Source organism: Musa acuminata, chromosome BXJ2-9, assembly GCF_036884655.1.
Source record: "Musa acuminata AAA Group cultivar baxijiao chromosome BXJ2-9, Cavendish_Baxijiao_AAA, whole genome shotgun sequence".
Lineage (NCBI taxonomy): Eukaryota > Viridiplantae > Streptophyta > Magnoliopsida > Zingiberales > Musaceae > Musa > Musa acuminata.
This window is the reverse complement of record NC_088346.1, coordinates 9,728,547-9,742,342: the sequence shown is the minus strand read 5'-3', so window position 1 is coordinate 9,742,342 and position 13,796 is coordinate 9,728,547. Positions and strand designations below refer to the sequence as shown.

General features: G+C 34.8%; 1 protein-coding gene across 1 annotated transcript; it reads right to left on the bottom strand.

Annotated features, from left to right (window-relative positions):
- Window positions 1-834: 834 nt before the first annotated feature.
- Window positions 835-3,659, bottom strand: LOC103997928 (IAA-amino acid hydrolase ILR1-like 1). The gene is made up of 5 exons (XM_009419272.3): window positions 3,098-3,659; window positions 2,317-2,442; window positions 1,925-2,236; window positions 1,627-1,755; window positions 835-1,555 (listed from the first exon to the last, which is right to left on the bottom strand). The coding sequence occupies exons 1-5, from the start codon at window positions 3,530-3,532 to the stop codon at window positions 1,175-1,177; spliced, it is 1,383 nt and encodes a 460-aa protein (XP_009417547.2). The 5' UTR covers window positions 3,533-3,659; the 3' UTR covers window positions 835-1,174.
- Between the last annotated feature and the right edge of the window lie 10,137 nt (window positions 3,660-13,796).

Sequence of the window (13,796 nt, the reverse complement as noted above, 5' to 3'; positions counted from 1 at the left end):
TTCTCATTTATATTCAAAAAATATTTTTTTTTATATCAGATTAATTATAATATTTTAAAATTATCTTCACTTAGATGGAGTATCTAACATCAATAACATCGTCAATAATAGTATTCGTGATATAAAGATGAATAGTACTTGCATCCTTTGCCTCAAGCTCATATAAATCTTCGTCGCTCATTTTTTTTTATTTATCTACTCGCCGTTTAAATGTTCTTGTCTTTACTTAACAAGAAAATCTTTTATCTTACTTTATAACGTGAAACTATTTCTTTCGTCATTAGAGTAAGCATAGTATAAACAATCAACGATATTCTTATTAAATCTCTAATCACTAAAACTTTTATGCTTTATTAAAAAAAAAAAAGAGGAGAAAACCAAAAACCAAAAGAATAAACCAAAGATTAATAATTAAAAATATATTAGAAAGTCAATATAAGATTTAATGTGATTTAATGAGAAAATTAATTTTTTTATAAGATCAATTATGAAACTCTTAAGTTATTCTCACTCAAGTATGACTCCCCCTTATATACCCTGTAAACCCAAAAATCTACTAAAGAAACCCTCTCGGAGTGTTTTGTCTTTTTTTATCACCAAAACCTTAAAATAGGAGAAGTATTTATATGAATAGATCCTAATTATCTAAGGAATATTGTTTCCTAAACTAAATCCTAATTTTAATCTACCAAAACATTTAAATTTAAATGGACTCCTTCTAATTAATTAAACATAGTTAAGGCTCTTAAAATACTCATCCAACCTAACAAATATAAACCTTTGTTCTTTGATTCGAGTAACTCTAAACGCCTTTGTTGTTGAAATGAAGATTAATTGTCTCGGAAGAACATCATCGCCCATTCCAAAAATTCATTGAATGAGAGGTGCGGTAACGACAGCAGGCTGAGATCAGAAGCATGGGTTGCAGCAAACACCACGCAAATAAAAGGGAGACAAATCCGAGTAGGCCACAGCTGAGGCTTCCTCCTCCTCCTCCTCTTGGATGATTCGTCCTCATCCAATACAAGTAGATGGTGCAGAACTCGCCCCATTACGATCTCAATTTAACGAATGAAAGGAACTCTCCAACCATATGTGCAGCGCAATCTCAGACTCACAGTCCGAAGAAGATGCTGATGATGATGAGATGTTATCAGAAGTGGAGATGGATCCGTCAGTCTGCAGCGCCATTGGCTGACTTGAGAAGATAGAAGTGTGCGAAGGCCGCATGGATGGCTGCACCGACGGGCAGAGCGTCCTCGTCGATGGTGAAGTAAGGGCTGTGTGGTGGGTGAATGGAGCCAATCCTCTCATTGTACGTCCCTATTAGCAGCAACGTCCCCGGTACTTCCTCCAGGAAGAAGGCGAAGTCCTCGCTGCCCATGACCTGTGGAGCTACTCGTGTCTTCTTCTCTCCCACCACTTCTCTCGACACTTGCTGCACGTACTCATGGATCGCCTTGTCGTTCACTGTGGGCGGGATCGGTGGCTCCTCCGACTCCAGGAACTCGATCTCCGCCGTGCACCGGTACACTGCTGCTTGTGCTCTTATGACCTGCACGGATAGCGAGCATATGATAAGCTTGTCATGGTTTCGGAGTGAAAGAAAGGTAGGGTTTGCTTTACCTCTTCGATTCTGCTGGTTATTTCGTTGAAGCTTCTCTTGCTGAAGACCCTGAATGTCCCAGAAATCGTGACTGAATCGGGAACAGTGCTGTATGAATCGCCTCCATCTACCTTGGTTACTGACACCACCTGCCGTATGGCAATAAACTCATGAGTCGATGCATCGATGAATCATCATCAGCACTCGAGAAGAGAACCAAATGACAAATATCAACAGAGACTTAGGTAAATTGTAGAACAGAGGCACTCTGTTCTCTACCTAAAACAACTGGAAGAAGAGAGAATACGGAAGATGTACCTGAGCCTCCAAGGGACTGGCTTCTCTCGAGACCAGACTCTGTAAGCTGATCACTGATGCTGAAGCTGCCAAGATGGGGTCAGTTGATCCTTGTCGAGTCACACCGAGGCTTCTCCTCCTCACAATGGCTCTGAAGTTTCCGCACCCAGCTAAGAACTCCCCTGGCCTGGAAGCCACAACCCCAGTAGGGAAGATGTAAGCGACGTGCATGCCAAGGATGGCCTCTACACCTCTCAGGGCGCCTTCTCGGATCATCTCCGAGGCCCCCACACCCTTCTCCTCTGCCGGCTGAAATAGCAGAACCACAGTTCCCTGAAGCAGCAGAGGAATCGAGGTGTGTTAGAACATCTTAATCACGTAGTGGATTCATGGCAGGAGATGCATTCTTTTACCTGCAACGTGTGCCTCAGACCCTGCAGGATCTTCGCCGCCCCGAGGAGCATACTGACATGTGCATCATGTCCGCACGCATGCATCTTCCCCTTCACCTTGCTCTTGTGCTCCCATTCGACCAGTTCCTGCACACGACCAGTGCCTTTCTTAGCAGCTTCTCATGAAACTTTGACTCGCTACGTTAGATTCCCAATAGAAGACGCAACGTGTGAAACCTTAGCAATTGGAAGTCTGGAACACATATACGAAGAAGTGGCAGTGGGCAACATTGACTTTTTGAACCAAAAGATGGTCAAATATTGCTTATACTAATATCTTCTTTAATAGAACGTTGGCTACTGGTTTGACCATTGTCACCCGTAAGCCTATCAAGAATATTAGGTTGACGAAGTTCCAGAATTCAAATTTCTATATATGTATACATCAAAATTGAAGTCATTCTGCAGTAGAATACTACTCGCTTGGAAGTTTATACAAACAGCAAAATTCTCGCATAATGTAAGTGAATTTAATTAAAATGCTTCACATCGTGCTTGCTAATTGGGTCGCAAATCAAAGTTAGAATTGCATAATCTTTTCATATGTTGTTCTTCTCTTTCCTTTTTCTATTTTAATCCACATATATAAAAAACATCTGCCTTCAATTTAGAGGGAGATGGAATAGTGATGCATGCGGTGACATCGACATAAAAATCCTTAGCAGTCAAGGAATTGTATATGATTAGGACGCTGTGTTGGATGAATTGTCTGATGGTTTGAAGGACGAGAGCAAGAAGTTACCTGGATGGGCAAAGCATCCATGTCCGCCCTGAGGGCCACAAAGGGTGGGAGCCCGGTGCCTATCGTCGCCACGACCCCGGTGCCGGCGACCGGCCACTTGTAGGCGATGCCCATCAGGTCCAGCTCCCGCCGGATCCTTTCGCTCGTCACGAACTCCTCATGAGCGAGCTCCGGGAACTCGTGGATGTCCCTCCTCACCTTCCTGAGCCAGTCCACTGTCTCCGGAGCGTTGGCTAGCCGCACAATCTCTCTCGTCACAGATTCTTCTTCACTCGTCTCCAACTGGAACCCGGTAGAAAAGCCTGTGTCAAGGCCGACACACTCGTTTCTGGGAGGACGGGGGAACAAGGGAAAGCTGGAGGCCGACGACGCCAGGACGGGGACGAGGAGGAGGAGGAGGAGGAGGAGGGAGAGGGAGAGGCGGGAGCACTCCATGTGACCGTGCGATGGGTTGAGGCGAAGCAAGAAGCGGATTTGAGATAGATACTTATAGTTGTGCTCCACAGCGATGACGGTAACATCACACCTGAAACCAAAAAGGAGGGTGAAGTGATATGAATACCCGATCAAAAGCCAAGTCTCACGCTACTCTCACGGCAAAACCCACAGCCTATAAGATGGTGCCAATGCAGAGGACGTATGTGTCTCACGCACGTCCATACGAAGGAAGAGGACCATAGTTTCCACATGTTTAATGCGTTCAATGAGAGATAGAGAGTGCGTGTGTGTTCCAAAAGCATCCGTCTTGGATCACCACGTACGCACGGCAACAAAGTTGGAAGTTTCGGTGGCATGCTTTTTCTCATAGTACGACCGAAGCATCTGCGAGGAAGGAGCTGAAGACTAGTTGACAGGATTGTGAATCACAAGGGAACAAACACGAGGCAGAGAGAGAGAGAGAGAGAGAGAGAGAGAGATGCGTCCAAGAAAGAGTTACTGTGGGAAACATTAGACGAAAGCTGCTTTCTTATCTGCATCACAAATAATTTTTGGACGAATTCAGAGAATTTTCCTTTTAATTGTGGAAAGTGCCCCTCGAATTTTCTAACAGTGTCTACTTTTTCCCTTTTCATGACATATGAAATATTCTTTGTGTTGACAGTCAGCCACATACCTCATTTTCCACCTTATCTTATAGATTCATCTAATAGGATAAATTATTCTAATTATAATATTTTAAAAAGAATCTAAAAAATGTTATAATATAGTATAAAAATATTGTAGCATGATATTTTTATACAAATTTTATAAAAATACTATAAACATAATATTTTTACACTGATGTTTTCAAATAATAACTAAGAAAACATTATAATACAATATAAAAAAAATACTATAACATAGTACAAAAATATTATAAGTGTACTAGGAATACATGGTTGTGGGTATTTCATATGTTAGACCAAATAAATCATGATTAATTATTTTTGAAAAGAAGTTTTTATTGATAATTCCTTAAAAAATAATAAAATATAATTTATAATTTAGTTTCTCATACCAAACTTATCTTCTTTTTTTTTAGAATCCCTTAACATCACTTGTCGCTTAGCGTTCTCTCGTTCCTTAATGCCCACTCGATATATATCCAATCTCACTTGATAATCCGATATAAGTGGATTCGAATACCATTTTATTATCTGATGTTGTTTGTCACTAAAAAAACATAAAAAGTAGAAGAAAAAGGATTTGTTATTTGCTATCGCTCGATGCTCGAGAAGAGAATAAGAACAATAAAGAAAAAAAAGTATTTACATCTATTTATAAAGGATATCTCTATGCTATTAAAAAAATTTAAAATATAAAATATAAATAGTGAAAAAAAAAGATTGTGAATAAAAATCTTCATCTAATAATGAGATGCTTTCCAAAGTTCAAAAAAAAAAAATCTAAACAGATGGACTTTTTTTTGGGAAATTCTACTCTTCTTTCGGATTCCTTTTTGGAAGAGAGAAATCAAAGTCTCAGACTTGCGTAGTGACGTGCTCGAACAATCAATCTCGCGTCGCAGTATGAAACCACGGTGGGATGGCGATGCAGCCAAATCTGCAGAACAGCTACAGAAAAGCAGATAAAAGAGAATGCAGATAAAGCGTAGGTCTGATACATGTGGATAGCCCTTCCCACAATTGACTTGAAGATACATAATATATATATATATATATATATATATATATTGGAAAATATTGAAAAAAATAAACATGATGCGACAATATTAATAGTCTAAAAAATAGCACCTTATATGTGAAATTTTTATCTAAACTAATTCAATCAATAGCCTCAAAAATCTTTTAGTTGTTTTAATGCTCCTATGTTGTTGATCGATATGAATAATATTTTGTTAGGTGTAATAAGTATTTTTAGACTTCTAATGCAAACCAAATTTAATCATATATTTGTTCTCTTCAGAATATTTTTTCATATGTTTTTTGTTTTATTATAGGTTATTCTCTCCTAAAAATTGAGCGATGATCTATCTTTAAGTCCTTTATCGGTTTTGTTTTCAATCATTTATTTTTCACTTGTAAGATGGACCATACGAAATTATGGATAGATTGATTCTTTGTAGACAGCTATTATAAGGGCATCATATCATATAATTTAAGTAAAATCAGTTAAATCCGATACTCGACTCTCAATATAATAAAATCTCATGAGAAACATGTCTTAGCTAATTTGGCCCCTAAACATCATTGACACGTATCCACAGTTGTTCCAATAGTTACCTCCGCATGAGTCAAATAAGAAGGCAATTCAAAGGAGTTGAGCATCATATATTCTCTTTAAACATGACCCACAACCTTTCTTCTTTGTTCCACTAATCTTAGAACCCAAAAGTCAAAAAGAAAAAAAAAATGTTTCAAAGAAATTAATCACAGTTGGTCAAATTTGTGTTAGTAGTAGTCTTCATTTAAGGCACGTTATTTCGATGATTCTTTTGACATAGTATTTTTCTACCATAAAGCCATATGAAATTACCACATTAGTGGTAAGGTAATTAATGTATTAGATTTTAGGCATCATCTGTTCTAAGAAGGAAGAGTTGACCGACTTCTTTCAACTTTGAGCAGAACAGGAGAATCAAGAAAAGATGTGTACAAGTATTGAAAAACGAAAAATCTAAGAGAATGATCTAATTGTGTTTAGAGAAGATTTTTCATTTGTGTAAATCAAGCATCAGATCATCTTTATATGGAAAAATTGATTTGTGATAAGCCAAACGACTATATGCAATGACGGCCAATAAATCTAATTAATGGATATAATTAAAAAATAGTAAAGAAAACAATAAAGAAAGCAGTGAAAAGTAAATATATTTTCTTCTTTTTCTTCTTGTGGAAGAAGTGAAATGAATGAATTTTTGATCATAATCTTTTTTTAATCCTTTTCTTTTCTTTTCTTTATTTCCATGCCATGGATTTTGCCAACCAAGAAAAATAAAATAATTATTATTATATTATATCATTTTTAAATCTAGTACATGAAAATTTTAGATTTATTCGATTCTTCTAAGTCAAAATTTTCATTTGATTTAGATAGAAAGGGATAATACATTTCTGCATTTATGATAGAGAATGATTGCTTCTATAGATTTCTTTCTAGATTCAATTGAATTGATAGACAAATAAATACATATACTAGAATGCATCACACTATATATATTCGTATATCTCTCGATTTTTATTTACAGAAAACGACACATGAGATTCATGATAAAATTGAATCCTATCGTATTTATGCAATACTTGTGTTTCATTTAGATGTCACACGTACACTAAAAGAGAAGAGAGAGAAGATGTTAATGTTTGTAAATATTTTTGAGATCAAAATAAATACCTTGCTACCATAATTAACGTCGAAAAAGATTCAAGCATATGAAATTTCTAATTGATGAATAAAATGTCGTGGCATAATGGGTTTGGAAGACAAACAATAAGCCAAAAGCCAAAGAGAACTCGGACTCTCAAACATAGAAAAACTTTACACTCGCGTGTTTCAGTTTTGCACAAAGACTTGTGAGAGGCATTAAATAAGGTTTTGATGAAAAAGAAAGCACTGCTGCTTTTATTCCCACTTAGGTTGGATGCGAAGAATTTGGTCACATCATGTGGATGTGGCATTACTTTATTCATTGTCTAGTGGATCGTGCAATATGAGGGGCTTTTCCTTATTTTAATCTCTACTCCTTTTTGTCTAGTGGCTGTCAATTAATTTAGTGTTGAAAGGTGTATTTCGATACATATTAAATAAAATCTTAAAATCAAATAAGGTATATTTTAAATCTAAGATATTTCACAATCGATGTTACGTCGCACTACAGTCGAGTCAACAAGGGGAGCACTCCCATACACCAAGTTAAAACTCGTACCAAGATGTTGTTTGGTATGTTCCGTTGTTCATTAATAACGTATGGAATTTTTTATTAGTTTTCAGATATAATATGAGGGCATGAGACATTAATGCTCTTGTTATCCGACCCCATAAATTCAATGATGTAACATCCACCGACGAGAATATCGATTGGGTCTCATGAGATCAAATACACAATATTAATAGATAAAATTATTACTTTATAATCATAATATTTGTGATTCATGATCTCACGTATGGTCAAAAGATGCACATAATCAATTTTTACATGGTCTCAATCTAATACTCCACTATTAAGCGGTCAATCATAAGGACCATTGATAGATAGTCAAAAGATGCAAGTATTTATTATGACCTCAATCAAAAAACTTGATTATCATGTTATATATGCATGCTTTCAAAGTATTATTTTCAAAGACCTTCTTGCTAGATATATATTTTTAATTAATTTTTAATAATTAAATATCAAAGAGATTTTATTATATATATATATATATATATATATATATATATATATTCTCCCTATGTATTTTTATATAGGGTCTCAACCCAAATCACTAAACTCTCAATATCTTTGTTTTGAGATGAACTTGAAAGTAAACCTCCATCTATGGGGGCAAATGGTGTGGTCATGAGGTATCAGTGTTTGATGTGATTCTTTCTATTTTGCGACTTCAATTATGGGGGGTTGGTCATATTCAAACAATATAATATGACACGTGAACTAACTATAGGTGAGCTCTACCTAAGATATGTTAGGTGACCTCTTGCCATGGATATGTTTGAGACACCAACGTGATGGACAATTAATTATTGGCAGGTATTCCCCACACGGGTGGGGTTGGCTTCGTATATTGCATCACTTCGTTAACACCACTCCTCTCTTTTATTTTGATGATTGCAATAAAATACTTGTAATATATATATATATATATATATATATATATATATATATATATATTAAGATAGGATAAATTTTTACATCTAAAAATATAATTCTAGTGAGAGACTTAGCAAAAGATTTTTACATCTAAAAATACTTGGAAAACCTCTTCTATCAACACTTCATATATCAAATAATCTCGATGGATAAAGATAAGATCTTATGATCAAATATTGTTTTCTTTATTTATCATTTATGCTTGTTAAACCTAATGGGCTTCAAGAAGAGTCGGTGTCAGTTGTAGGACAAGTGGGGCCGGTGTGGCTTGTGCCACATGTGAGGCTACCATCCAACACGAGTGGGAAGATGACGCAGACGGAATCCGGGATAGATAGATCACGAGAGACGTTTAGCTGTTGCACCGACCGCGTGCGAGATACATCAGTCCGCGGACCACGCGACGTGCGCAAACTACTCATCCGGAGCGACGCTCGATGGCACGAACGGGGCTTTCGATTCTATCACATTTGAAATCGGGAACGAATCAATCCGAAACCTACCTGCGGTCGGGGACGTCTTCGACGGTTTCCCTCCGAGGATGGATGCTCGTGACACCTTTGACGGAGAACAGTGACGAACTCAGCTCAACTCGACGGCAAGGGGGTGATAGTGCTTCCGTGACAAGGTGGATCGAAGATATCACGAGCTCCACCTGCTGCTGCTGACCTGTTTGTTCGTCGCTGTGATGTGGCAAGCATCGAACGTGTATCATGTTCTTCGTTCTTCCAGTCGAGCTTTGAAGTTTTAAGCCATGACGAAGTGAACGTGTATCATGTTCTTCGTTCTTCCGGTCGAGCTTTGATGTTTTAAGCCAAGACGTTCGTCATGGTCCTGTCGTAGAATTTTTAGCTTGAAAGGAATTATATACATCTGAATTGAAAAATATAATAATATTATATTAAATTTAATTAGTAATATAAGTCATAACAATCATATATCATCAATATCATATTTTTTTTCTATGTACTACATCATTATTAATCTTTTTTTAATATAGTTCAAAATATCCTATAATTTATCTTTTCAACATACTTATGCCATTCACATTTAACTATAATATGTATATAGATAAGTATGAATAAGATAGTTGAAATAAATAATTTTAATTATGTAAATAAGAATGTCAATTATAATTTTTGTTCAAACATGTATCATCGTATCTTTTATGGGTTATTCACAAACCCAATCATAAGAATATATTCTTTCAAATATTTTAGGTTATAAGTTGTAAGTGAATATATCAATAATCAATACGTAGAACTCAAGTTTTTAATTGGCACTGGTTAATTCTCGAGTCCTATTCTAATCGCTAAGTAATTTATTTTAATATACATTAAACTATTATAATACTTGTCATTCTTAGAATAAAAAGATACTAAAGTATGTTATCAAATATCTTCGAACAACTGATTTTAATTAAGCCAAGTCCTTAGATAAAATTTTGTAGTTATAAATCTTGATTATTGGTATCAAAATATGCCATAAAATCAACTTCGACTATCAATAATATAATTTGCATAAAGATGTCGGTAGAAGCAGTGAGTATGAGATGGACGATCACAGGACATGGAGATCCGCTGATACACGCATAGATTGTGATGTGAGTGATTGAGCCCATTAGCTCGGGCTTAATCATATTAGGCTATAGTCTATGATCATCTGGTGTGATTGCTCATGTGATATGAGATTGATTATGCATCTACTAGTTACGTATATATATATATATATATATATATATATATATATATATATATATATATATATATATATATATATATATATATATATATATATATATATAAGGCTCACATATACTCACATATATTATGATTTAAGATTTTATCTATAACATAAAGATATCACCGGTAACATGAGGATATGATATGCTTGGTCTAATCCCACGAGGGCATATCATCGAATCAAACTCATCTTGTAATGATAGTGATGACTTAACCAAATATCGTGGTTAGTCGAGTCTCTCGAGGGTATGATAATTCGAAGATCAAACAGGACGGGAATCATAAGGAGTTATGATTGACAAGAGTTGCTTACCTTTTCGGGCTATTGGTTGAGTCCCTCGAGGTTACACTAAAACATCAATTAGATCCTGATCCCCACTAGAGATCCATCAAGGGTCTCTGATTTATATACCAAAGAGAATTATGTATTTTGTGAGAAAATAGTAGGAGTAGATTGAGATAAAAGTCCTTGATTGTTTACCTTTATATAAAATCTGCGTGTTATGTATTTATGCTACATCTTTTGTTTGTTAAAAACATGTTGCTTTTAAATACCTTACATTGGTATACTTGATGTCAACTACCTCATTGGTCCAAACTATATGGATTAGCTTTGCAATCTGAGAATCATTCTCACGATGAAGAAAATCGCGTACGTCCTTACTATAGATCATGCCCACACTCAAGGAAGATACAAGTAAGGATGAGATTGCTCACTACATAAAGTACATAGATGACTCCACTGTCTCAGTGTTACATGTTGGGCTCTATGACTCCCGAGTTATAGAGGCATCATGAAAGATAGATGTCAGATCCATTCTCTTGTATCTCCGTAAATTGTTTGATAAATACGAAGAAACTCAATAGTATAAGATATCAAAAGTCTCTTCTGCACTAGGATGACTGAGAGGACACCAGTTCAAAACTATGTTATTAAGATGATTAAGTGAATCAAGAAGCTCATAAGTCTAAGAGTGGTCCTAAATGATATAACCTATGTGTGGATCTTGTGCTTCAGTCTCTACCAGACTCATTTTCTCAATTCATTATAAATTTTAACATGAACAAACTTGAGGTGACTCTTCTTGAGTTCCTCAATATGTTGAAGGAGGCAGAGAGCACTATCAAGAAAGAGAAACCAGTTCTATGCTGGTGAGACCAGAAAGAAAAGAAAGACAGAGAAGTTCCATAAGAAGGGCAAGGGCGAACAAGGCAAATGTTGCTAAGAAAGACCTGACAAAAGATAAATGCAAATGCTTCCACTACGACAAATACATGCATCGGAAGAGGAACTACAAAAAAATACCTTACAAAAAAGATGAAACAAAAGCTTGGAGTGGAAGTACCACGATAATACATGGGTATTGGATACCGATAATGCTTATCATATGTATAAGAATACAATAAAGAAAGTATCATGATAATAAAATAGTATATTATTAATATTTCGAGTTTTTTTAGTAAATATTGAATTATTGATATCATCTTTATTTTATCATTGGGTGAAATAATAACATATATAGTGTTCACACAAGATTTTACTATTATAAAGGATTGATATTATCTTTATGAAATAGTATTGCTATCTTTTAGTATATAACCCTAAATTATAAGAATATTTAAAATAGTATCATTCTATCCTATCACATAATTATTTAAAATAATTTTTTTTATTATCTAAATCTTTTAATTATGTATCATCGTTAATATTATTTTCTTAATATCATTTAAGATTAATTTTTTAATGTAATCTTATAAATTTATTAGTCCAAGCCACTTTAGCGATTAAAAGATCAATATAATAATATAAAATATAGTTTAAAACATCCTATAAATAGTAAAATATTTATTATAACTCATATCTTATAGGCTTATCATTCTATAACACTTTGGCAGCATAAAATTAAGGATATAAGTTATAAATAATATTTATTATTATTTTTAAATCTAATTTATGCATAAATAATTTAATAATAATTATTATATATTAATTAGTATAAAAATCATGTAATAACAACTATAATTTTGATAAGCATAAATCATACTTTTATATAAAAAAAATATTATTTCATAATTTTAAATATATGTATATATATGTATATATATATATATATCTAAAAATATCTAATAATAATTAGAATTTAAGAATTATAGGCAATAAATTTTAACCAATATGTCATAAAAGAAAACTATAAATAAATTCTTAATTTATATTTTTAAAATTTAGTATAGATCCCTAAATTAGACTAATCAATGCTATTTAATTGAACAAGCCTAGAATTGAACTACAAAAAATTAGTTAGAAGATTTAGGCTAAATATCAGTCCAATTTTATCAGTCAAAATTAAAATGAATCAAAATAAAAAATGAGTCAAAATTTAACTTTCCCTAAATTTATTCATAAATTGAGGATCGAATCTAAATCCATTCAAATAATAAACATACAATCAGAATAAAGTCAAACTAAAATACTTTATTAAAGTAGGTCAAATTAGTTAATTTTATAGTTAAAAATAAAAGTAAAAAATATTTGATTTTAGAAGAATAAAACTTTAATTTTGTTAGGATATATATTAAAAACGTTTGATTTTATAAGGGAAGAGAGACACCAAATGAAAATAAAAGAATTTAGAAAGATAAAACAATCTTTTAATGGGTGAAAAATCCTTCTTTTTTTTTCTTCTCAATCATTGCAGTACCTATGCAAGGCTTGCGATCATCCGTAGTGCACGATCGTTCGCCGCTTGCAGTTGATCGACGAACCCTACAGTCACTATGATGTTTCACCATGCACACGCACGACTGTTCTCATGCGCGATTGACATATGCTGTCGCTAGAAACAATGCCTCATCCGAATGCCCAAACGTCGTGATGCCATCAACGCCAAAACCCACCGCTGCGGCATAGGTGGTCGTCGATTACTCTAACAACCCCGACAACAGCGTACAGTCGCCGAGCACCACCACAGCAACCCATCGTGCTTTGCTTTCTAGATCAACACCGTGACGCTCAACCATCGTACGACCTCAATATCGCAGCATCCTCTCCATTGTTGGCTACCCACCACTCTGGTTGCCAACATCCTAGCGTCGCTGGTACATATGCCGCAACCTTCACACCTTCACCGTAGCGTGAAGGTGTTCCCTCACACAAGAGCCGGTGTTGCCTATCGTAGCCACTGTTGCCATTTTCCGAGGGACCACCCATCACCCTCGATTGCTGCCAAAACAAGTGTGAATCAACGTCGTGATCGAGATTCTATGATCGCGACTCCTTATGACGGCGTCGACAATAGTCTACGATATGAATTGCGTGAGCAAGAAAATCTTCTTCGCTCGTAAGCAAACAATTAATTTTAGAGTGGAAGACTCGAGACGGATCGTGCAAGCATTATATGATCGAAAAAGAAATAATAATTTGATATAATCAAAATAGATCTAATGCATAAATAGATCAAAAATAAATCTAATAAATAAATCGATACGACTCTGATACCAATAGTAAAAAATAAAATTATTATGTAAAAACTTAATGTCAAGATTAAAATCAAATATCATATATCTAAGATAGAACGTATGTACCTCTTGAACACGATAATCAATATGGTATCTCGGATGTTGCAAAGTAACACTCCATGCGCATTAGAGG